A 24667-nucleotide genomic window follows, 5' to 3' on the forward strand; every position below is an offset into this window, starting at 1 on the left:
AAGGAGCAGTGGAGAGGTGCTGTGGCATTTTATCTTCCTCTTTTCTCCTGTCTCTCACCCTCTATCTGGAAAAAAGAAAAAAAAAAAAAAAAGAGGAAAAATTCCAGAAGTAGCGGAATCATATAGGCATGGAGCTCCAGCGAAAGCCTTGTGGCAAGTAAACAAAATACATATGATTGCAAATGACTGAGACTTTATTATAGTCCCTAAAGTAAATATTCCTATATAGCTCACAATTGTATGATTGTTATAGTTGAGAACTATCATTCTGAAGCATTTAAAATATACTTGATATGTTCCTTGAAACAGAATTAGATACCAAGCCCCAAACTTTTAGTCCTCTCCTCTCTCCCCTGCCCCTCCCCAGAGTCCTTTGCTTTGGTGCAATTAAAAGCCCAGTACCTTTCGGGGCCAGGTTGTAGCGCACTGGCTAAGCGCACATAGTAGGAAGCACAAGGACCGGCACCAGGATCCCCTCTAGAGCAGTGGGCTCCCGCCCTGCAAGGGGGTCTCCTCTCAAGCTGTGAAGCAAATTTGTAGGTGTCTGTCTTTCTCTCCCCCTCTCTGTCTCTTCTCCTCTCCTCTCTCAATTTCTCTTTGCCCTATTAAACAACAACAAACGGAAAAGATGGCCACCAAGAGCAGTGGATTGGTAGTGCAGGCACTGAGTACCAGCGATAACCCTGGAGGCAAAAACAAACAAAAAACACCAAAAAAATCCTGATACGTTTAATTAAAATAAGGCGACACACAGAAATATCACAGATACTAATAGGGATATTGATTTGGCAAGTCTGATTCTATTTTACTAAACCATTCAAAAATAGTCTTTAGCAATTTTGGTATGCTTTCTCTAGCATGGAAATGATATTTAGGACATATAAATAATTCATTTCAATAAATTTACTAAACTCTGCATGATCTCTATAGATACATATTTATAAGTCTGTAGGATGATAATAAACATTAACAGCATAATGTGCAAAAGACTTTCCATGCCTAAGGCTCTGAGGTCACAGATTCAGTCCTCAGCACCACCATAAAACAGAGATGAGTAGTGGTCTGGTAACCCTCTCTCTCTCTGTACACACACACACACGTTTCTCTTTGTATCACTCAATATTTTTAAATATTATTATTACTCCTAGAGCACTGCTCAGTTGGGGCTTATGGTGGTACAGGGGGGTTGGACCTGGGGCTCTACAGCCTCCTTCTCATTGCATAACCATTATGCCATATCCCCATATGCGAAGCAAAATATTTATATATTTTTCTTTTTCTTTCTTTTTTCCTCTGCTGGGGGATTAATGTTTTACAGTCACCAGTGAATACAATAGTCTGTACATGCATAACATTTCTCAGTAACAATAACAATACAACCCCCACTAGGTCTTCTGTCATCCTTCTCCAGGACCTGTACTCTCTCCCCACCACCCGCCCCAGAGTCATTCACTTTGGTGCAATAATTTATATATTTTTAAAAAGTGAATTTTAGGGAGTCAGGCGGCAGTGCAGAGGGTTAAGCACATGTGGCACAAAGCACAAGGGCCGGCGTAAGGATCCCAGTTTGAGCCCCTGGGTTCCCACCTGCAGGGGGGGGTCACTTCACAGGAGGTGAAGCAGGTCTGCAGGTGTCTGTCTTTCTCTCCCCCTCTCTGCCTTCCCCTCCTCTCTCCATTTCTCTCTGCCCTAACAACGACGACATCAATAACAACAACAATAATAACTACTACAACAACAATAAAAAACAACAAGGGTAACAAAAAGGAAAATAAATAAATATTTAAAAAAAAAATTTTTTAGTGGCCCGGGAGGCAGCACAGTGGATAAAGTATTAGATTCTCAACCATGAGGTCCTGAGATCGATCCCCAGCAGCACATGTACCAGAGTCATGTCTGGTTCTTTCTCTCCTCCTATCTTTCTCATGAATAAATAAATTCTAAAAAATAAATAAATAAATAAAAATTTTTTAAAGTGAATCTTAAACAATTTCAAATAGAGACAGAAAGAGAGAGTGAAATAGAGGAGAAACATGATAGCATCTATTGCTCCACTGTTCATAGAGCTTTCCCTCATGCCAGTCATACTGCTCCTATGCATGCTAGGGCTTGAACCAAAGTCCTTGAACATGATAAGGCATACACTCCACCCTGATAAGGCATACACTCACCCCTTACCATGATGATTGTTATTATTTCTGTATTATTGCCACCAGGATTATCCTTGGGACTTGGTGCTGACACTACAAATCGACCACTCCCAGGGGCCACTCTCTATCTCTCTTTCTCCTCCTCCTATTCCTCCTCCTCCTTCTTCTTCCTACTTCGTTTTGATAGGACAGAGGGAAATTGAGAGGAGAGGGGGAGAGAGAGAGGGAGAGAGAAAGAGACACCTGCTGACCTGCTTTACTGCTCTTGAAGCGTGAGGCCCTTCCTGGTTTTTGTGGTAATGTGTGTTCTTAACTGGGTGTGCCACTGCCTGCCCCCACCCATCATTAATTTTTATCAGAATGCTTTGGAATATGGTTATCTCATAAACCTGTTTCTGGTATTTTTACCTTCACCCTCAGAGCAAAAGTGGAGCTAGTATAAAAGGATGTTTTTTTTTTCTTTTTGATTGACTTTATTTATTATATGTAAGAGTTACACACGAGGCAGAGAGGACAGAGAGAGGGTACCAGAGCATCAGTCTGACACATGTGGTCCCAAGGCATCAAACAGGGAACCTCAGGCCTGGAAGTCCAGCGCTCTACCACTTGCACCATTTCCCTGGCTGTGGGGTTTTTCTTTTCCTCCTGGATGAGCCAAGAAGTAAGCCTTGTGTCACATCATCTAGTGTGATGAAGAATCCACCCTCAGGATGGGGGTAGATAACGTAAAATTATGCAAAGAGATTCTCACATGTGAGGCTCCAAAGTCCCAGGTTCAGTTCCCTGCACCACCATAAGCCAGAGCTGATAAAAAACAAACAAACAAACAAACAAACAGAATCCACCCTCCACCTTCTGCTTGAAGCTTGGGGCTTATGCTTAATGTGCATTCTCTACTTGGTGAGTCAGCCACCTCCCAGCCACTGTAACACTCTGTTATTTCTGTTTTTATACCAGAGCATGAATATTTTTTTCATAATCACTGTGCTATCTTCTTCTTCTTCTTCTTCTTCTTCTTCTTCTCCTTCTCCTTCTCCTTCTCCTTCTCCTTCTCCTTCTCCTTCTCCTTCTCCTTCTCCTTCTCCTTCTCCTTCTCCTTCTCCTTCTCCTTCTCCTTCTCCTTCTCCTTCTTCTTCTTCTTCTTCTTCTTCTTGCGTTTGCCCTTCTTCCGTAGCCAGTCAACAGCGTCAGGTTGAAAGCTGTCAGGAGCTGCTTGTTGTTGCTGGCTTTGAAAGTGACTGGGATCCATGTGGATTCAGTCGGCTAGGAAGGAGCCTCAGTTTCCCCAATGAATGTGTACTCACGGGATGCACCACAAGAAAAGGTCGATCCAATGCATCCCGCTATCTTCTCTGAAACCCAGTAACACTAGTCTAACTAGTGGTGTATTTAGGGAAGTTCTTAGCTTGATTTTTAGCTTCAAATAAGATATGGTGAGAGCCCAGGAGTTGGCTCAGCAGTAGAGCATGCCTGGCATGGGTGAGAGAGAGAGACCTTGGATTCAGTTTCAGGCACTCAATAACGTGGTGGGATGGCAGTTCAGGCAGTGCAGTGAGGAGAGTGCCAGACTTGCAGACGTCAGGTTTCAAGTTTGAGCCCCAGTAGCCTATGTCAGTGATGCTTTGGCTCCTTGTCTGTTTTGCTCTAGGGAACAAATAAATCAATATTTAAAAAGTGGTAGATTAGGGGGCCAGGCTGTAATGTACCAGGTTGAGTACACACAAAACCATGTGCAAGGACCGGGGTTTGAGAGCCCTCACTCTTCATCTGCAGAGAGGGAACTTCATGAGAGGTGAAATAGGTCTGCAGGTGCTTCTCTTTCTCCCTCTCGATCTTCCCTTTCCTCTCAATTTCTATGTCCTATCTAAAAAAAAAAAGGAGGAAGGGTGGAAGGAAGGAAAAAAGGCTGGAAGGGAAGGAGAGAAGGAAGGAAGGGAGAATTAAAAAATAAAAAGCCTCCAGGAGCAGTGGATTTGCTATGAAGATGAGGTCCAGCAGCAACCCTGGTGGCAATATTTTTTTTTAAACGGTGGAATGATTTTATAGTTACTATCTCAGTTACAAACATGAACAATAATAAGATTTTTAAAAATAACCGGACCGTTTGGCGATGGTTTATTGTATAAGTACACATTTTCTGTTAGTTAGCATTAAAAAATTTCCATTTTTGGGAGTCGGGCTGTAGCATAGCGGGTTAAGTGCAGGTGGCGCTAAGCTCAAGGACCGGCGTCAGGATACCGGTTTGAGCCCCCGGCTCCCCACCTGCAGGCAGGTCCCTTCACAGGCAGTGAAGCAGGTCTGCAGGTGTCTGTCTTTCTTTCCCCCTTCTCTGTCTTCCCCTCCTCTCTCCATTTTCTCTCTGTCCTATCCAACAACAACGACATCAATAATAACTACAACAATGAAACAACAAGGGCAACAAAAGGGAATAAATAAAATAAAATAAATTTAAAAAATATATTTTAAAAAATTTCCATTTTTATGAAGGAAGAAGAAGAGGGTGACACCTTTGAACTGAGCAGAGAATATGAAGAATTAATTAAGTTGAAGAGGAGTGGATCTATTCAAGCTAAAAATCTAAAAAGCAAGTTTGAAAAAATCGGACAGTTGTCTGAAAAAGAAATACAGAAGAAGATAGAAGAAGAACGGGCGAGGAGGAGAGCAATTGATCTTGAAATTAAAGAGCGGGAAGCAGAACACTTTCATGAGGTACACTGTCTCGTGTTTAGCACAGTCAAGGCGTGGTGATGGCGATTTACAGGAAACAGCACCGGCTTTGACATGAATTCTGGTATTAACAACTGGATGTGTATATGGAGATCTCTCCTATCAATAACAAAAGCACACTAAGCTCTTGAGATAGTCTGAAATGTTTTCCCGTTATAGTTTTGTTTCCCAAAGTCTTTGCTCAGAGCAAAAACCTACAGTGAGCATCAAATGGTTCACTCTAGCAAAAAGAGTTTCAAAGTATGTATGGGCTCACTATAGTACACGTTGTCCTATGTAAGGCTCAGAGCTTATGCCCTGGAACCACATGAGAGGACCATGGACCTCATGGAGTCCCCAGGGTTGGGTGAGAGCCTCCTGAATCAGGGAATGGGACTGTGGTTTCTCTTCTCTCTCTAAATTAAAGAGCAGGGAGGCAGGCAGTAGCGCACCTGGCTGAGCATACACATTACCATACTCAAGGACCTAGGTTCAAGTTTCTGGTCCCCACCTGCAGGAGGGATGTTTCACAAGCAGAGAAGCAGGTCTGCAAGTGTCTTTCTCTCCCTATGTCCCCTTCCTTTCTCAATTTCTCTCTGTCCTATCAAATAAAATATAGAAAGAAAAAAAAAAAAGGAAGGGGGAGAATGGCCACTAGGAGCAACTCTATTTCTCTGTCTTTATGCAATAAATAAATAAAATATTAAGGAAAAAGGCAGGGGCGGGAGCTGGGCGGTGACGCAGTGGGTTAAGCGCATATGGAGCAAAGCACAAGGAACAGCAGGAGGATCCCCTTCAAGCCCCCGGGCTCCCCACCTGCAGGGGAGTGGCTGCACAGGCGGTGAAGCAGGCCTGCAGTTGTCTGTCTTTCTCTTCCCCTCTCTGTCTTCCCCTCCTCTCTTGACTTCTCTCTGTCCTATCCAACAACAATAACAGCAGTAACAAGAACAATAGCAATAACAACAAGGGCAACAAAATGGAAAAAATAGCCTCCAGGAGCAGTGGATTCATAGTGCAGGCACTGAGCCCCAGCAATAACCCTGAGGCAAAAAAATATATATATATATATAACATATTAATATGACATTTAATATATATATATTAAACAAATAAAATCTATTCCTGATAGACTGCTCAGTTGTGATATCTGTGTGAGATCTTAGGTACATTTTCTGGTGCTGCTTGGAAAAAAAAAAAAAAAGAACAATTCTGTAAACTCACATTCCCTCAGTAAAGTGATGGAGATGTTGAACAAATAAAATAGGGGTTAGTGAGAGAGCTCACCTGGGAACGTGCTTGATTTGAGTACAAGGCTTAACCTGAATTAGCAGAACTAATGAATATTCAAATTAATATAAATTCCAGAGATTATTCATACTTGCTCTTATTTCAGTGAAGGCTCATTATAAAGAATGTTCTGTTTAAAGTCATGCCAATAATTCAGTGGCAGAGCCTTTTGTGTCCCTGGCCACCATATGGAAGGGCCTGCATAGGGAAAGCTTCACGAATGGCGGAGCCAGTCTCTGCTCTCTCTTCCTCTCTGTCTCTGATCCGCTAGAAGAAAAAAATGGCCCCCAGAAATAATGGAGTTGTGCAGGCACAAAGCCCCAGTGATAAGCCCGGTGAAAAACAAAAGTGGGTGGGGGGTAGATAGCATAATGGTTATGCAGAGACTCATGCCTTAGGCTCTGAAGTCCCAGGTTCAGTTTCCTGCCACACCATAAGCCAGAGCTGAGCAGTGCTCTGGTAAAATAAATAAATAAATAAATAAATCTCCTATATAATTTATTTTTGCCAGAATTATGTTGTAACAACAGATTTTAAAAAAATATTTATTTATTTATTTATTCCCCCCTTTTTTGTTGCCCTTGTTTTTCATTGTTGTTGTAGTTATTATTGTTGTTGTTATTGATATCATTGTTGTTGGATAGGACTGAGAGAAATGGAAAGAGGAGGGGAAGCCAGAGGAGGAGAGAAAGACACCTGCAGACTTGCTTCACTGCTTATGAAGCGACTCCTCTGCAGGTGGGGAGCCCGGGGCTCAAACCGGGATCCTTAACGCGGGTCCTTGTGCTTTGCATCACCTGCGCTTCACCTGCTGTGCTACTGCCCAACTCCCAATAAATAAATATTTAAAAAATATATTCATCTAGGGGGCCACGCAGTGGCATACCTGGCGAAGCGTACACATTACAGTGCACAAGGACTCTGGTTCAAGATCCTGGTCCACACCTGTAGGGGAACAGATTCATGAGTGGTGAAGCAGGGCTGCAGATGTCTTTCTCTCTGTCTCTCCCTTCCATCTTAATTTCTATTTGTCTCTATCCAAAACAAACAATAAAAATAAAATATTGGGAATTGGGCGGTAGCGCAGCGGGTTAAGCACTCATGGCGCAAAGCGCTAGGACTGGTCAGGTTCAAGCCCCTGGCTCCCCACCTGCAAGGGAAGTCACTTCACAGGTGGTGAAGCAGGTCTGCAGGCGTCTCTCTGTCTCTCTTCCTCTCTATCTCCCCTTTCTCTCTCAATTTCTCTCTGTCTCTACCCAGTAACAAATGTTGTTTTGCGCGGGCTAGGTTGTTTTCGCCGGGCTGGCTTCACAGGCGGGTAACAGACGACCAGGGACTCATGGTTGAGCTGTAGGCAGTATCTCTTTATTCATGCAGGACGCAGCACAATCTAAGACGAGCTAAGCTAAACTCAAGGTACCCTAAAACTCACAATGCTGTCTTTATATATACTTGCCAAGTAGGGTGGAAACAGGATGTGACATAAAGAGGGTGGAGAGAAAAGTGACTGGCGAAAATCAGAGTGTGACAAGGAGGGGGTGGAGCAGGTGAGAATATTATCACTGAACCACCAATGCCCTGGAGGGAGTGCTTTATGTAAATGTAAAAGTGATTTATGTAAATAGACCAAAGCTTTGAATGGGATTAAATCTATCCCCATATAGGCATATGGTTAAGCAGAAGCCAGGGGGAGCTGGCATACTATCCAACAAACAAATAAAGTTAAAAAAATAAAAAATAAAATAAAATAAAATATTAAAAAAACAAGAATTAAAAAGATATCTTGGCTGAGGTTGTTTTGCAGAAAACAGACATTTTGCACATGTATCAATAACTGTGTTTAGTATTTACTGTAAAACATTAACACCCCAACTAAGAAAAGAAAGCTTTCATTTAAGCACAGGTAAGATGACACTGAGGATCTTAGATATCATATTAGTCTTCTTGCATAACCAGTATGCTATCTCCCCAGACATAGATATGATGTTTAGAACTTTTTTTTTTTTGCCTCCAGGGTTATTGCTGGGGCTTAGTGCCTGCACTAAATCCACTGCTCCTAGAGGCCATTTTTCCCCCTTTAGTTTTCCTTGTTGTTCATTGTTTTTGTTAATCGCATTGTTATTATTATTGTCATTGTTGTTAGAACAGAGAGAAATGGAGAGAGGAGAGAAAGACACCTGCAGACCTGCTTCACTGCCTATGAAGCGAAGCCCCTGCAGGTGAGGAGTCAGGGGCTCGAACCAAGATCCTTGTTCCTGTCCTTGTGCTTTGCGCCATGTGCGCTTAATCCACTGTGTTACCGCCCGGCACTGATGTTTAGAACTTAAAAAAATTTTTTTTCTTTATTTATTGGATAAAGACAATCAGAAGTCAAGAAGGGAAGGGGAGACAGAAAGGGAGAGAGACAGAGAGACACCTACAGCACTGCTTCACCATTCACAAAGCTTTCCCCCGCAGGTGGGGACTAGGGGCATGAACCTGGGTCCTTGTGCATTGTAACACGTGTGCTAAACCAGGTGTGCCACCACCTGGCCCCTGTTTAGAACTTTTTAAAGGAGAATTTTAAAACATGGAGTGAAGAAAATGTTAAAAACCAGACAAAGAAATAAAAAACAGTACTGCCTAACATCACATCTTACTGTCTTGTTACTAAAGAGTTTAGTAAAAACAATGTAAATGTGAAGAGGACAGATTGCTTACTTAGTGTGGCTCTACACATAGGCCTTCATGCCTGAAGCAATAGAATTTCAGGTTCGAACTGGAGTATTGCACCAAAGTAAAAGACTCTGGGGTGGGTGTGTGGGTGGGGAGAATACAGGTCCATGAAAGATGATGAATGACATAGTGGGGGTTGTATTGTTAAATGGGAATCTGGGGAATAAATAAATAAATACATAAATAAATAAATAAATAAATAATTTAAAAAAATATTAAAAAAAAAAAAAAAGAATTTCAGGTTCGAACCCCAGTCTCACCAAAAGCCAGAGGTTCACTTTTCTGGTTAAAACAAACAAACAAAGAAAGAAAAAAGAAACCATGAAGAGGGATAGCATAATGGTCATACAAAAGGCTTTCATGCCTGAGGCTTTAAGTTCCAAGTTCCATCCTCAGCACCATCACAAGCTAGAATCAAGCAGTACTCTGGTATAGAAAAAAAGTAGTACATAATCTTTTTTTATATATTTATTTATTCTTCTTTTTGTTGCCCTTTTTTATTGTTGTTGTAGTTATTGTTGTTGTTATTGATGTTGTTGTTAGAGAGGACAGAGAGAAATGGAGAGAGGAGGGGAAGACAGAGAAGGGGGGAGAAGGATACCTGCAGACCTGCTTCACCGCCTGTGAAGAGACTCCCCTGCAGGTGGGGAGCCGGGGGCTGGAACCAGGATCCTTACGCTGGTCCTTGCACTTTGCGCCACCTGCGCTTAACCTGCTGCACCACCGCTCGACTCCCCTCTTTTTTCTTTCTAAAAGACTATTTATTGATAGATGAGAAAGATAGGAGGGGAGAGAGAGAGAGAGAAAGAACCAGACATCACTCTGGTACATGTGCTGCCAGGGATTGAACTCAAGACTTCATGCTTGAGAGTCCAGTGCTTTCTCCATTGCTCCACCTCCCAGACAGGAAAGTCCATTTTTAATAATATTTATTTATTTATTTATTTATTTATTTATTTATTCCCTTTTGTTGCCCTTTTAAAAAAATATTTATTTTTTCCCCTGTTGCCCTTGTTTTATAGTTGTAGATATTATTGTTGCTATTGATGTCATCATTGTTGGGTAGGACAGAGAGAAATGGAAAGAGGAGGGGAAGACAGAGAGGGGGAGAGAAAGAAAGACACCTCTGGGGGTCGGGCGGTAGCGTAGCTGGTTGAGCGCACATGGCGCAAAGCGCAAGGACCGGCTTAAGGATCCCAGTTCCAGTCCCCGGCTCCCCACCTCCAGGGGAGTTGCTTTACAAGCGGTGAAGCAAGTCTGTAGGTGTCTTTCTCTCCCCGCTCTGTCTTCCTCTCCTCTCTGGATTTCTCTCTGTCTTATCCCACAACAATGACAGCAATAACAATAGTCACAACTATAAAGCAATGAGGCCAACAAAAGGGAAAAAAATAGCCTCCAGGAGCAGTGGATTCCTGGTGAAGGCACTGAGTTCCAGCAATAGGCCTGGAGGCAAAAAAAAAAAAAAAAAAAAGTAGACACCTGTAGATCTGCTTCACCACTTGTGAAGCGACTCCCCAGCAGGTGGGGAGCCAGGGGCTTGAACCGATATCCTTATGCGGTGCTTTGCAGCATGTGTGCTTAACCCGGTGCACTACCGCCCAAATCTCACCCTTGTTGTTTTGTATTGTTGTAGTTATTACTGTTGTTGTTATTGATGTCATCATTGTTAAGGCAGAGAGAAATGAAGAGAGAAGACAGAGAAAAACAGAGACATCTGTAGACCGGCTTCACCATTTGTGAAGCGACTCCCCTACAGGTTGGGAGCCAGGGGCTCGAACCGGAATCCTTACTCTGGTCCTTGTGCTTTGTGTCATCTGCACTTTACTCCCTGCGCTACCGCCCGACTCCTGAAAGTCCGATTCTTTATTTACTACACCACCTCCCAGACTGTGGAAACTAGTTATATGAAAACAGATAATTAAGGATTCAACTTCCAGAGGTGGAGCTACGAGCAGCAGATCGCTTTCTCTCCTCTCCTCTCCCGGATCAACTAGGAATACCAAAGGAGACCACCCGGACCGAAACAAGACAGGACTAGGATGACCACAGGAACCCAGTAAATCACCCGTGAGTACAAATACATGTGGCTGGTGACAGAGAGGAGAGAGGAGCCTAAGGAGAGATTAAGTAACAGTTCAGCAGTTTATCAGTGGACACACCACCTCCAGTCTGCTCCACCAACAAGGGGACAGCTTAAGGGAGGAGAGAACTCCCCAGAGACTCACTAAGTGCAACTCTGAGTCTCCATTGCTACTACCCTCAGAATCTGGAACAGCAACAGGGAGGGACACCAGGGGACAGAGATCTAACCGGGAAACTCAGAAGACCTATACCTCAGTGGCATAGCTGAGGGGCTGTAAAAGTCTCTTTGCATAACCACTGGATTATCTCTGCCACACCCTGCTTTATCTCTTGGTCAGGAGTCAGTTCTTCTTCTAGCGTTTGCCCTTCTTCCGTCAACAGCATCAGGTTGAGCCTGATGTAAAGTTTCGAGACCTCCTTTGAATCTGGAGAGGTGGCAGTCGTTGACTATGTGGGGGAGTCAGTGATTAAGCTAAGAAGCCTATTGATAGTTTAAAAGCCCTCAGGCTCCCATAGCCTACAGGGAAGGAAAAAAAAGAGGCTTTTAAACCACTGAGCTCCAACTCAGGGATTGAAACAACTGTTAACTTCCACCACTGTGAACCCTTTAATTAACTTACTTAGACACAAGTCAATCCAGGCAATAGTGATCAATAATTTGAAAAGTACTGATAAAGGGAACTCATAACATAATATATAAAATGGTTAAAACAAAAAGAAAAAATATTGGAAAATCAAACCAGGACAAGAGTCCAGCTAAAAGTCCTCCAGAGGCTGAAGCACAAAATAACGAGTTCAACATCCAAACATTAGCTAAGGAAATAATAACAGGAGTGAGTAAAGAATTTGAAAAAATTGTAATCAGAAATGCAGGAACAACAAATGAGAATATGGAAGAAAATACTAATTATCTCATGGTTATTAGAGAACTGAAAGCTGAAATCGCTGAGCTAAGAATGCAACTAGCTGAACAAGCTAAAACAGTATCAGAGCAAGGCAACAAAATAGATGAACTCCAGAAAACAGTAGAGGGAAGAGAGAATAGAATCTATGAGGCTGAAGACAGAATTAGCAAGATTGAGGATGAATTAGAGACAACTAAAAAAGAAGAGATCTCAAAAAGAGATTAAGAGATGCTGAAAACAACAACAGAGTCCTATGGGATGACTTCAAAAGAAACAATATATGCATTATTGGCATACCAGAGGAAGAAAGAGAGGGAGAGGAAGAAAGCATTTTTCAGGCCATAATAGCTGAAAATTTCTCTAGTCTAGACAACATCAAAACATAAAGATTCAAGAAGCCCAGAGGGTCCCAAACAGAATTAACCCAGACTTAAAGACACCAAGACATATCATACTTAGAATTGAAAGGAATAAAGATAAAGAAAGGATCCTGAAGGCTGCAAGAGAAAAACAAAGAGTCACCTACAAAGGAAAACCCATAAGATTAGCAGCAGACTTCTCCATACAAACACTACAGGCCAGAAGAGAATGGCAAGATATCTGTCGAGTGCTCAATGAGAAAGGCTTTCAGCCAAGAATACTATATCCTGCTAGACTGTCATTCAGACTAGAGGGAGGCATCAAAACCTTCTCAGACAAGCAACAGTTGAAGGAAGCAACCATCACCAAGCCTGCCCTGAAAGAAGTTCTGAAAGGTCTTCTATAAACAACCAGACAACCACAAATAGGACATATATCAAAACACTCTAAAACACTACAAAAATGGCGTTAAAATATCTTCATTCTTTGATATCAATAAATGTCAATGGCCTGAATTCACCTATTAAAAGACACAGAGTAGGAAGATGGGTCAGAAAACACAACCCAACAATATGCTGTCTACAGGAAACTCACCTAACTCAACAAGACAAACACAGACTTAAAGTGAAAGGATGGAAAACTATCATTCAAGCCAATGGCCCACAAAAAAGGGCAGGAACAGCTATTCTCATATCTGACATGATAGACTTTAAAATAGATAAGATTAAAAAAGATAGGAATGGACACTACTTAATGCTCAGAGGATCAGTTAATCAAGAGGACTTAACAATTATTAATATCTATGCACCCAATGAGAAGCCATCTAAATACATCAAACTTCTACTGAAAGAGCTACAGCAATATATTAACAGTAACATAATCATAGTAGGGGACTTCAACACCTCACTCTCTCAACTTGACAGATCATCCAGGGAGAAAATCAATAAAGACATAAGGGAGCTAAATGAAGAGATAGATAAACTAGAACTATTGGACATTTTCAGAGTCATTCATCCCAAGAAACTGGAATACATAGTTTACTCAAATCCACATGGGTCATTCTCAAGGATAGACCATATGTTAGGCCACAAAGACAGCATCAGCCAATTCAAGAGTATTGAAATCACCCCAAGCATCTTCTCAGACCACAGTGGAATTAAACTAACACTTAACAATCAACAAAAGATTAGTAACAGTCCCAAAATGTGGAAGCTCAACAGTACACTTCTTAACTACTTCTGGGTCAAAGAGGAAATCAAGGAAGACATCAAAATGTTTCGAGAGTTCAATGAAAATGAAGACACAAGCTATCAAAATATTTGGGACACAGCTAAAGCAGTCCTAAGAGGGAAGTTCATAGCTATACAAGCACACATTAGGAAACAAGAAAAGGCACAAATAAACAGCCTGATTGCACACCTTAAAGACCTAGAAGAACAACAACAAAGGAACCCTAAAGCAACGAGAAGGTCAGAAATTACTAAATTTGGGCAGAAATAAATAACATTGAGAATAGGAAAACCATACAAAAGATCAACGAAAGTAAATGTTGGTTCTTCGAAAGAGTAAACAAAATCAACAAACCTTTAGCCAGACTCGCAAAACAAAAAAGGGAGAAGACCCAAATAAATCGGATAGTAAATGAAAGAGGAGATATCACAACAGACACTGCAGAAATTCAACATATCATGCGAGGCTTCTATGAACAACATGCCACCAAGCTAGAGAACCTGGAAGAAATGGACAATTTCCTAGATACCTACCAACTTCCAAAACTAAGTCAAGAAGAAGTGGATAACATGAACAGGCCCATCACAGCTAATGAAATTGAAACATTTATCAAAAATCTCCCCCAAAATAAAAGTCCTGGACCAGATGGTTTTACAAATGAATTCTACAAAACCTTCAAAGAAGAACTAATACCTCTACTTTTAAAAGTCTTCCAGAAGATTGAAGACACTGGAATACTCCCTGCCAGCTTCTATGAAGCCAACATCACCCTGATACCAAAAGCAGACAGGGACACAACCAAAAAAGAAAACTACAGACCAATATCTCTGATGAACATAGATGCAAAAATATTGAACAAAATTCAAGCTAACTGGATATAGCAGTATATCAAAAAGATTGTCCATCATGACCAAGTGGGGTTTATCCCAGGGATGGAAGGTTGGTTTAATATACGTAAATCAATCAATGTGATCCACCACATCAACAAAAGCAAGACCAAAAACCACATGGTCATATCAATAGATGCAGAGAAAGCCTTTGACAAAATACAACATCCCTTTATGATCAAAACACTACAAAAAATGGGAATAGATGGAAAATTCCTCAAGATAGTGGAGTCTATATATAGCAAACCTACAGCCAACATCATACTCAATGGTGAAAAACTGGAAGCATTTCCATTCAGATCAGGTACTAGACAGGGCTGCCCACTATCACCATTACTGTTCAACATAGTGTTGGAAGTTCTTGCCATAGCAATCAGGCAGGAGCAAGGAATTAAAGGGATACAGATTGGAAGAGAAGAAGTCAAACTCTCCTTATTTGCAGATGAAATGATAGTATACATGGAAAAACCTAAGGAATCCAGCAAGAAGCTTTTGGAAATCATCAGGCAATACAGTAAGGTGTCAGGCTACAAAATTAACATTCAAAAGTCAGTGGCATTTCTCTATGCAAACACTAAGTTAGAAGAAATTGAAATCCAGAAATCAATTCCTTTTACTATAGCAACAAAAACAATAAAATATCTAGGAGTAAATCTAACCAAGGAAGTGAAAGACTTGTATACTGAAAATTATGAGTCACTACTCAAAGAAATTAAAAAAGACACAAAGAAGTGGAAAGATATTCCATGTTCATGGGTTGGAAGAATTAACATCATCAAAATGCATATATTACCCAGAGCCATCTCCAAATTTAATGCTATCCCCATCAAGATCCCAAGCACATTTTTTAGGAGAATAGAAAAAATGCTACAAATGTTTATCTGGAACCAGAAAAGACCTAGAATTGCCAAAACAATCTTGAGAAAAAAGAACAGAACCGGAGGCATCACACTCCCAGATCTCAAACTATATTATAGGGCCATTGTCATCAAAACTGCTTGGTACTGGACCATGAATAGACACACTGACCAGTGGAATAGAATTGAGAGTCCAGAAATGAGCCCCCACACCTATGGACATCTAATCTTTGACAAAGGGGCCCAGACTATTACATGGGGAAAGCAGAGTCTCTTCAACAAATGGTGTTGGAAACAATGGGTTGAAACATGCAGAAGGATGAAACTGAACCACTGTATTTCACCAAATACAAAAGTAAATTCTAAGTGGATCAAGGACTTGGATGTTAGACTGCAAACTATCAAATACTTAGAGGAAAATATTGGCATAACTCTTTTCTGCTTAAATTTTAAAGACATTTTCAATGTAACGAATCCAGTTACAAGGAAGACTAAAGAAAGTATAAACCTATGGGACTACATCAAATTAAAAAGCTTCTTTACAGCAAAAGAAACCACTACCCAAACCAAGAGACCCCTCACAGAATGGGAGAAGATCTTTACATGCCATACATCAGACAAGAGTTTAATAACCAATATATATAAAGAGCTTGCCAGACTCAACAACAAGACCACAAATAACCCCATCCAAAAATGGGGGGAGGACTTGGACAGAATATTCACCACAGAAGAGATCCAAAAGGCCGAGAAACACATGAAAAAATGCTCCAAGTCTCTGGTTGTCAGGGAAATGCAAATCAAGACAACAATGAGATATCACTTCACTCCTGTGAGAATGTCATACATCAGAAAAGGTAACAGCAGCAAATGCTGGAGAGGGTGTGGGGTCAAAGGAAACCTCCTACACTGCTGGTGGGAATGTCACTTGGTCCAACCTCTGTGGAGAACAGTCTGGAGAACTCTCAGAAGGCTAGAAATGGACCTACCCTATGACCCTGCAATTCCTCTCCTGGGGATATATCCTAAGGAACCCAACACATCCATCCAAAAAGATCTGTACACATATGTTCTTGGCAGCACAATTTGTAATAGCCAAGACCTGGAAGCAACCCAGGTGTCCAACAACAGATGAGTGGCTAAGCAAGTTGTGGTATATATACACAATGGAATACTATTCAGCTGTAAAAAATGGTGACTTCACCGTTTTCAGCCGATCTTGGATGGACCTTGAAAAAATCATGTTGAGTGAAATAAGTCAGAAACAGGATGAATATGGGATGATCTCACTCTCAGGCAGAAGTTGAAAAACAAGATCAGAAAAGAAAACACAAGTAGAACCTGAAATGGAATTGGCGTATTGCACCAAAGTGAAAGACTCTGGGGTGGGTGGGTGGGTGGGGAGAATACAGGTCCATAAAGGATGATAAATGACATAGTGGGGGTTGTATGGTTAAATGGGAAACTGGGGAATGTTATGCATGTACAAACTATTGTATTTACTGTTGAATGTAAAACATTAATTCCTCAATAAAGAATTAAAAAAAAAAGAGATAATTATAATGCTGGTGTTGTTGGTTTCTAGCAGCCCAAGCATGTGAAAGTATTACCCATGTCATATTAGATGTCAATAAATTATTCTTGTACTCTGAACTGTTTATCTTTTGGAACTTTTTTATTTTTTTGTCGCTGCTCAACTCTGGCTTATGGTGGTGCTAGGGATTGAACCTGGGACCTTTGGTGCCTCTGGTATGGAAGCCTTTTTTGGTATCGCCTAGCCTGGGAATAGACCTTTCAAAAACCTTAAAAAAAAAAAAAGTGAAACTTTTAAACATTTATTTGATAGGACAGCGATATTGAGAGGAGAAAAGAGAGGAAGAGACATTTACAGCACTTTCTTAAGGCTAGTGAAGCTTCCTCCCTGCAGGTAGGGACTGCGGGGTGTACCCAGATCCTTGCGCTTTGTAATGTGTGCTCTCAAGCAGGTGTGCCACTGCTTGGTCCTAAAAGAGGTGATATTACCAAATAGGCATCTTCATAGGTAGATCATGCTGAAGCAAAAGGTGGTTTTAGATTCATGCACTACAACATGTGAATGTTTCATTTCAGGACTATTCTGAACACTGGGATCCATTGGTGAATAAACTTGCAGTCTGGGGAGTCAGGCGGTAGCACAGCAGGTTAAGCGCACGTGGCGCAAAGCGCAAGGACCGGCTTAAGTATTCTGGATCAAGCCCCTGGCTCCCCACCTGCAGGGGAGTTGCTTCATAGGTGGTGAAGCAGGTCTGCAGGTGTCTATCTTTCTCTCCCCCTCTCTGTCTTCCCCTCCTCTCTCCATTTCTCTCTGTCCTATCCAACAACGACGACATTAATAACAACAAGTACAACAACTATAAAAAAAACAAGGGCAACAACAGGGAAAATAAATATTAAAAACAATTAAAAAAATAAAATAAACTTGCAGTCTGTGATATTGTAGTTTTTAGAATCTAACAAGTAAAGATGGAAAACGACCACTGCGTGATAAAAACTAGGAAGAGTAAGCAGGGCAAGTTTAATAAAGTATGTGGTATTATTTCATCAAAGGCCTGATGGGGATTTGAACTTGGGCTGGAATAGAAAGGACAGCTATGTAGGATATGAAATTGTCAAGACTTGGAGATGTTGAGCGAGAGGGGAGTGAATTAAAATGGCTGGGTAAAATGATGGGGATTTGGATGAATAAAGAGGTTACAAGCTACTTTAGACCCAGATGCTGTCAAATATCCCGATATTCACCAATCTCATTGATAGGCATCTGAACTTTGTGTAACATGACATATTAACATGTAACACATAGGGGCCAGGCTGTGGTGCACCCGGTTAAGTGTTCACATTACAGTACACAAGGATGTAGGTTCAAGCCCCTGGTCTCCACTTGCAGGGGAAAAATCTTCACGAGTGGTGAAGCAAGGCTGCAAGTGTCTATTTCTTTCTATCTCCTCCTCCTCTCAATATCTCTATCTAATAATAAAAATATTTTTTAAAAAAGATGTAACACATAAGGGTTGGGCTGGGTGGTGTTCCACCTGGTTGAACACATGTCACCGTGTGCAAGGACCTGAGTTCAAGTTCCCACCCCTTTCCTACAGAGAAAGCTTCACGAGCAGCAAAGCAATGCTGTAGGTCTCTCTCTCTTTCCCCACTTTCTCTATCTCTCCCCTTCCCTGCTTTATGTTTTGTTTCTATTGCCACTAGGTTTATTGCTGGGGATTCATTGCCAGCACTAGGAATCCACATCTCCTGGTGGCCATTTTCTTTAATTTTTTTTTATTAGCGATTTAATGATTAACAAGACTGAAAGATAACAGGGGTACAATTCCACAGAGTTGCCAATGTCAGAATTCTGTGCCCCACCCCTATTCTTTATCCCTCTCTAGAAGTATGGGCCAAAATTCTTTATGGGGTGCAGAAGGTAGGTCTGGCTTCTGTAATTGCTTCTTATCTTTTTCTTAATTTTATTTGACAGGACAGAGAAAAATGGGGAGGGGGATAGAGAGGGCGAGAAAAGATACCTGTTGACCTCTTTCACTGCAGAGGCTTGAAGCTGGTGGGTTCTTGTACATGGCAAGATGTGTACTCAACCAGTTGTGCCACCACCTGCCCCACTTCCCTCTTGATTTGTCCCTATTCAATTAAACAAACAAGACATGGGGTCTAGGCTACTTGTGAATAAACCAGTTTTCCACAATTAAAAGTAAATACCATGCTGCTTTTAGTTTCTCCTAAATTAGCCTATATTTAGTTTGGGGAGCATAAAAGTGAATATACTGTGGTTTTGGGTTGGCAGAATAGCTCACTTGGATAGCACTCTGCTTTGCTGGGTGCACAACCCAGGTCCAAGCCAGCCCCTACTACACTGAACAAAGCTTCAGAGCTATGATCACTTTCACTCTCTTTTATCTACAAGAGAAAAAAGTGAATATATGTAACTATTATGATAAAACACAAAATATGTAGTACTATAGGATCAAGTAGAATGGAGTCAGTACTCTTAGGATTGGTTTATCAGGACTGAGAAAAATGTAATTTAAGCTGCCCGTGAAGATTGAATAGAAGTTAAAACTGAGAGAGGACAGTGTCAAAGTTTGCAGTTAGTTATCTGGGGAATGAAAAACAGGCTCCAAGATTGTATTTATAGAATGAATGATTGAAGATAAACCCCTTACCATGTGCAAGAACCTGGGTTCAAGCCCTTGGTCACCACCTGCCGGGGGAAAGCTTCCCAAGAGTAGTGTAAAACACTAGAGAAAACCATTAACAAAATAGATGGTCACAAGATGATGATTCTTTAATGTACACTTGCTTTCTTTCGTTAAAAACATAGCAAAAGGGGGTTGGAGGAAAAAAAAAAAAGAGCCATCATACCTATCACTGCAAAATAGGTAAGACAAGAATAAATGATATGAAGTAGGCAGCTGTCTTCTTGATATTATTGGTTCTTTTGTGTACATGGATTTGACACTCGGACATCGATGATTTCCATAACTTGAGGATGTCAAGTTATGCTGTGCTGGACAGCTTTCTGTGGCGTGAAATCAATATCCTTACTACTGCCCACTAGAGTAAAGCTCACTGAGTGCACTTTGCCACGTATGAGGACTTGGGCTCAAACTACTTGCCACCAGGTGGGAGTAGCATGCAGAAGCTTCAGTCAGTGTAGTAGTGCTGCGGTGTCTCTCCTTTTGTCTATTTCTCATTTACTCTTTAGATAAGTAAGACGTCTGCTACAAGCAGTTAAATGTAAAAGGATGAAGTCCTTGGAGGCAGAGGTGAGGTGATGCCATACCTATTTGCATATCTTTGTATTACATTCATCAACTTTTTTTAAAAAATATTTTTCAAAGAGATGCAGAAACACAGAGAAACACCAGAGCACTACTCAGCTGAACCTGGGACTTTGGAGCTTCACACATAGGCATGAGTCTGTTTGCATAACCATTGTTATCTCCCCCACCCATACATTCATCAACTTTCAAGTACCCCTCCCTCCCATCTAATCCACTTTCTTCCTTTAGGGAGCCCGGTGGTGGCACATCTGGCTAGTGGCATGTATTATATGCAAGCCTCAGGGCCTGGGAGGTGGTGCAGTGGATAAGGCGTAGGACTCTTAAGCAGGAGGCCCTCAGATCGAGCCCCAGTAGCACACCTGCCATGTGCAAGCCCCAGGTCCCACCTGCAGAGGGGAAACTTCGTGAACCATAAAGCAGTGCTACAGCTCTCCCTCTCTAATCCTCTATCCCAAGTTCTATCAAATAGTTTAAAAAGAATATTAATAGTGAGCTTTGTCATGTGAGATCCAGGTTTGAACTGGCCTGCAATACTTTGCTTGTGTTGTGATATTTATAATCTAATTATCTTTCAGCACTTAATATATTTGTCAGTTTGTTCAGATTTCCTGGTATTGTACTCTGAAATCATACTTACCTGCTCATTGTTCTACCCCAGACCAGGAAGTAGTGGGTGAAGCAGTTAACTCAAAAGATCAGGTCCTGAGTTTAATCTCTAGTATTGAATGACGGGGGTAGGGTGTGGTGTGTGTGTGTGGGGGAGGTTGGCACTTGAGAAAGTAGCTAATAGTTTGAACAATGCAGTGTCACACAACTTAGTCCTTTAGAAAACAAATTCAGTGCACCCACATGACTCCACCACTAAAGCTGGTTTTAAGTTATTGGTGGCTTCATCACAGTTGGCTTTTAGATTCACACTGTATAAACTTGTTTCTGTAACTGTAAGCTTTGTGCCCTAGATGACTTCGTTTAGTGAATTTTCCCCAGTTCCAGCCACAGGCTTTTTTAAAATTATTTTTAATTTATTCCCTTTTGTTGCCCTTGTTTTATTGTTGTAGTTATTATTGTTATTGTCATCGTTGTTGGATAGGACAGAGAGAAATGGAGAGAGATGGGGAAGATAGAAGAGAAAGACACCTGCAGACCTGCTTCACCGCCTGTGAAGTGACTCCCCTGCAGGTGGGGAGCCGGGGCTCAAACCGGGATCCTTATGCCGGTCCTTGTGCTTTGCGCCACCTGTGCTTAACCCGCTGCGCTACAGCACGACTCCCGGGCTTTTTTTTTTTTTTTTTGACTCCAGGGTTACTGCTGGGGAATCCACTGCTCCTGGAGACCATTTCCCCCACTTTGTTGCCCTTGTTGCTGGGTAGGACAGATAAGAAGCCTGCAGATCTGCTTCACTGCCTCAAGGTGGGGAGTCGGGGCTCCAATTGGGATCCTTGGGCTTCTCTTAATCTGCACTACCGCCTGGGCCCCCACTGCCTACTGCCTGTTTTTTAAAACAAAGATTAATGAGAACAGAGCTTTACTCTGGTACATCATTGTGATGGTCAGGATGATTTCTTTTAAAAAAGGATTTTATTAGTGAGAAAAGATAGAAGAACCAGATATCACTCCAGTACATGTGCTGCTGGGGATCCAATTTGAGACCTCATGCTTGAAGTCCAGTGCTTTATCCACTGCGCCACCTCCTGGACCACTGGATGGATTGATTTCAGAACCTGACACTTGAGATCCAACTTTATCCACTATGCCCTACCATGAGAATTGCAGTTGTTAAGGCAAAATTCATGGTGTCCAGGAGGTGGTGTAGTTAGTAAAAAACAAAAAACTGCACTCTTGGGGTGGGGGTAGAGCATGATTATGCAGCCTCAAAGCCCGGTTCAATCTCCACACCACTACCATAAGCCAGGGCTGATCCATGCTCTGATAAAACAACTTTAGTTCATTTGTCAAAAAAAGTACCCACTTCATATGTAATTCATACACATTTATGTAAAAGATACCCCAGAACAAGGGCCAGGCTGTGGCACACCTGGCTCAGTACATATTACAGTGTGGCCCCAATCCCCACCTGCAAGGGGAAAACTTCACAAGTGGTGAGACAGGGCTGCAGGTGTATTTCCCTGTCTATATCCTCCTCTCACAATTTCTATTCAATATATAGATTAAAAGTAATTTTTAAAAATGAAAAAAACAAAACCCTGCACTCTGAAAGCACAAGGATTTGGTCCCTAACACTGCATGTTATCACAGTCATTCTGGTATTCTCTTCCTTCCACCCTCTGACTTAAAAAAATTACTTTCACCCTCCCTATTTTAGATGAATTTTTGCCATCAGCACCACAGCATCAAAATGATGCGCACTAGGCTAGGGTGACAGTGTATGGGTTATGCAGTAAGACTTTCATGCCTGAGTGACAAAGATCCTAGGTCCCACCTCTAACCACCAGCATTAAGTCAGAGCTTAGCATTGTTCTGGTTAAAAAAAAAAATTGCTGTGTAGTTAAAATATTTTATGCCTAGTTCATGCTGATACTTAAAAAAAAAAGTAATTCTTGAGTCGGGCAGTAGTGCAGTAGGTCAAGCACAGGAGGCACAACGTGCAAGGACTGACGTAAGGATCCCGGTTTGAGTCCCTGGCTCCCCACCTGCAGGGGAGTTACTTCACAAGTGGTGAAGCAGGTTTGCAGGTGTCTTATCTTTCTCTACCCTTCTGTCTTCCCCTTCTCTCTCCATTTCTCTGTCCTACCCAACAGCAACATCAATAACAAGGAAGCAACAAGGGCAACAAAAGGAATCAATGTTTTTTTTAAAAAAGTAATTCTTATTTTTGACCCACTTTCTGACAGGAAGATGATGTTGACATCAAGCCTGCAATAAAAAGTGAGGCTCCATTTACTCATAAAGTGAACATGAAAGCCAGATTTGAACGAATGGCTAAGGCAAGAGAAGAAGAAGAACAAAGGAGAATTGAAGAACAAAAGCTACTACGCATGCAGTTTGAACAAAAAGAAATTGATGCAGCACTACAGAAGGTGGTATTAGTCTTACACATCCTTTACTTTTTGAAAGATGTTATCTTTAGGACCAACATTTGAATGGGGCCAGAGAGACAGTATAATGGTTAGACACCAGAGGTGCCAGGTTCAATCCCCAGCACAACCATAAGCTTGAGCACTGCTCTGGTGTGTGTGTGTAAAAAAAAAGCCCAGGAGTTGGCACAGTGGATAAAGCACTGGCTCTCAAGCATGAGGTCCCGAGTCTAATCCCCAGCAGCACATGCACCAGACTAATGTCTGGTTCTCTCTCTCTATCTCTCATTAATAAATATTCTAAAAGTAATGTCATTGGAATCCTTTTTATATTTACATGTTCTTTAAGGAAAAGTAACATTTAAATTCCCTTACTAAACCATTATCAACTTGAATGCATGTGTTTTAATATAGAAAAGAGAAGAGGAGGAAGATGAAGAGGGCAGTATTATGAATGGTTCCACTATTGAAGATGAAGAGCAAAGCAGACCAGGAGCTCCATGGTTCAAGAAGCCTCTCAAAAATACATCTGTCGTAGACGGTGAACCAGTCAGATTTACTGTTCAAGTGACGGGAGAACCTAAACCCGAAGTAACCTGGTGGTTTGAAGGAGAAATACTGCAGGATGGAGAAGACTACCAGTACATTGAGAGAGGGGAAACTTACTGCCTGTACTTACCAGAAACTTTCCCAGAAGATGAAGGAGAGTATATGTGTAAAGCAGTCAACAGCAAAGGTTCTGCAGCTAGTACCTGTATTCTTACCATTGAAAGTAAGAATTAACCACTCGTTTCATCTAGATCTTTGATTCTATTTAAATTTTTCTTTTAAAAAATTTACTTTTCTTCTTCTCTCTTTTAGCTGAAGACTACTAGGCTCCCTTCCCCTAATCCAGGAACTTTCTTACTGCATCCATCTTTTGCAATGTCGGGGCCAAAATTTAAAATAAATAAATAAAAATTAAAAAAAAAAAAGGAAGCCAGAAGAAGTGCCACTATGTTGACTTCTTGTTCCTTCCTGTAATTGTCTTCAGAATCTCAGTTATCTAAAGAATATCTTCTTGCTTTCCAGACATATTCACTTCCTTCTTATGCAGTACAGACTAATGTGTATTTCACAGGGCGAGGAGGAAATTTACTCAAATACTTTACCAAATTTTGTAACAAAAATTGTGTATTTCCCCACACAAGTTTACACCAATTATATTTTTAAAAAGTAGAATTACTTTATTTTGCATGAAATACCATTAGCTAGTCACATAATAAAATTAATCTGAACTAGCAGAAACAAGGGGTTTGGAACCTATCAGTTTTCCCTTAGTAATGTATGATTCTGCTTTAAAAGTCTTTCTAAAAAAGATGTAATGGAAGAAGGATGAGAACAAAGACAAAAACAAACAAAAAACCAACAACACTAAGACTTTGAACTATATGGAAAAACAGCGCAATCTTTGATTTTAAATTTGCATCTTTAAAATGAATTTGTAAATAATGATTGACCATGTTGTGATTGAATTGTTTTATATTTTAATGTTCTGGAAGATTTTATTTTACAATTTAACACACAATAAAGCAACTTCTGTATTAAATAAAAGCAAACATTTAATAAGAGACAAGACTTTGGCTTC

The 24667-nt window shown here is 41.1% G+C and overlaps 1 protein-coding gene across 7 annotated transcripts in view; it reads left to right on the forward strand.

Moving 5' to 3' along the window:
- Positions 1-24657, forward strand: part of NEXN (nexilin F-actin binding protein) — a 75357-nt gene extending 50700 nt beyond the window's left edge. For 5 of the 7 annotated variants that reach the window (XM_060202219.1, XM_060202223.1, XM_060202221.1 and 2 more), the window contains 4 exons: positions 4638-4859; positions 22858-23043; positions 23455-23812; positions 23902-24657. In XM_060202219.1, coding sequence (XP_060058202.1) covers positions 4638-4859; positions 22858-23043; positions 23455-23812; positions 23902-23915 — 780 coding nt within the window. In that variant the 3' untranslated portion in view covers positions 23916-24657. Of the gene's footprint in view, positions 1-4637; positions 4860-22857; positions 23044-23454 lie in introns of all 7 variants that reach the window. The other 2 variants (XM_060202220.1, XM_060202225.1) reach the window with 1 other exon arrangement.
- Positions 24658-24667: the final 10 nt, after the last annotated feature.

The sequence above is a fragment of the Erinaceus europaeus genome, chromosome 11 (assembly GCF_950295315.1).
Source record: "Erinaceus europaeus chromosome 11, mEriEur2.1, whole genome shotgun sequence".
NCBI lineage: Eukaryota > Metazoa > Chordata > Mammalia > Eulipotyphla > Erinaceidae > Erinaceus > Erinaceus europaeus.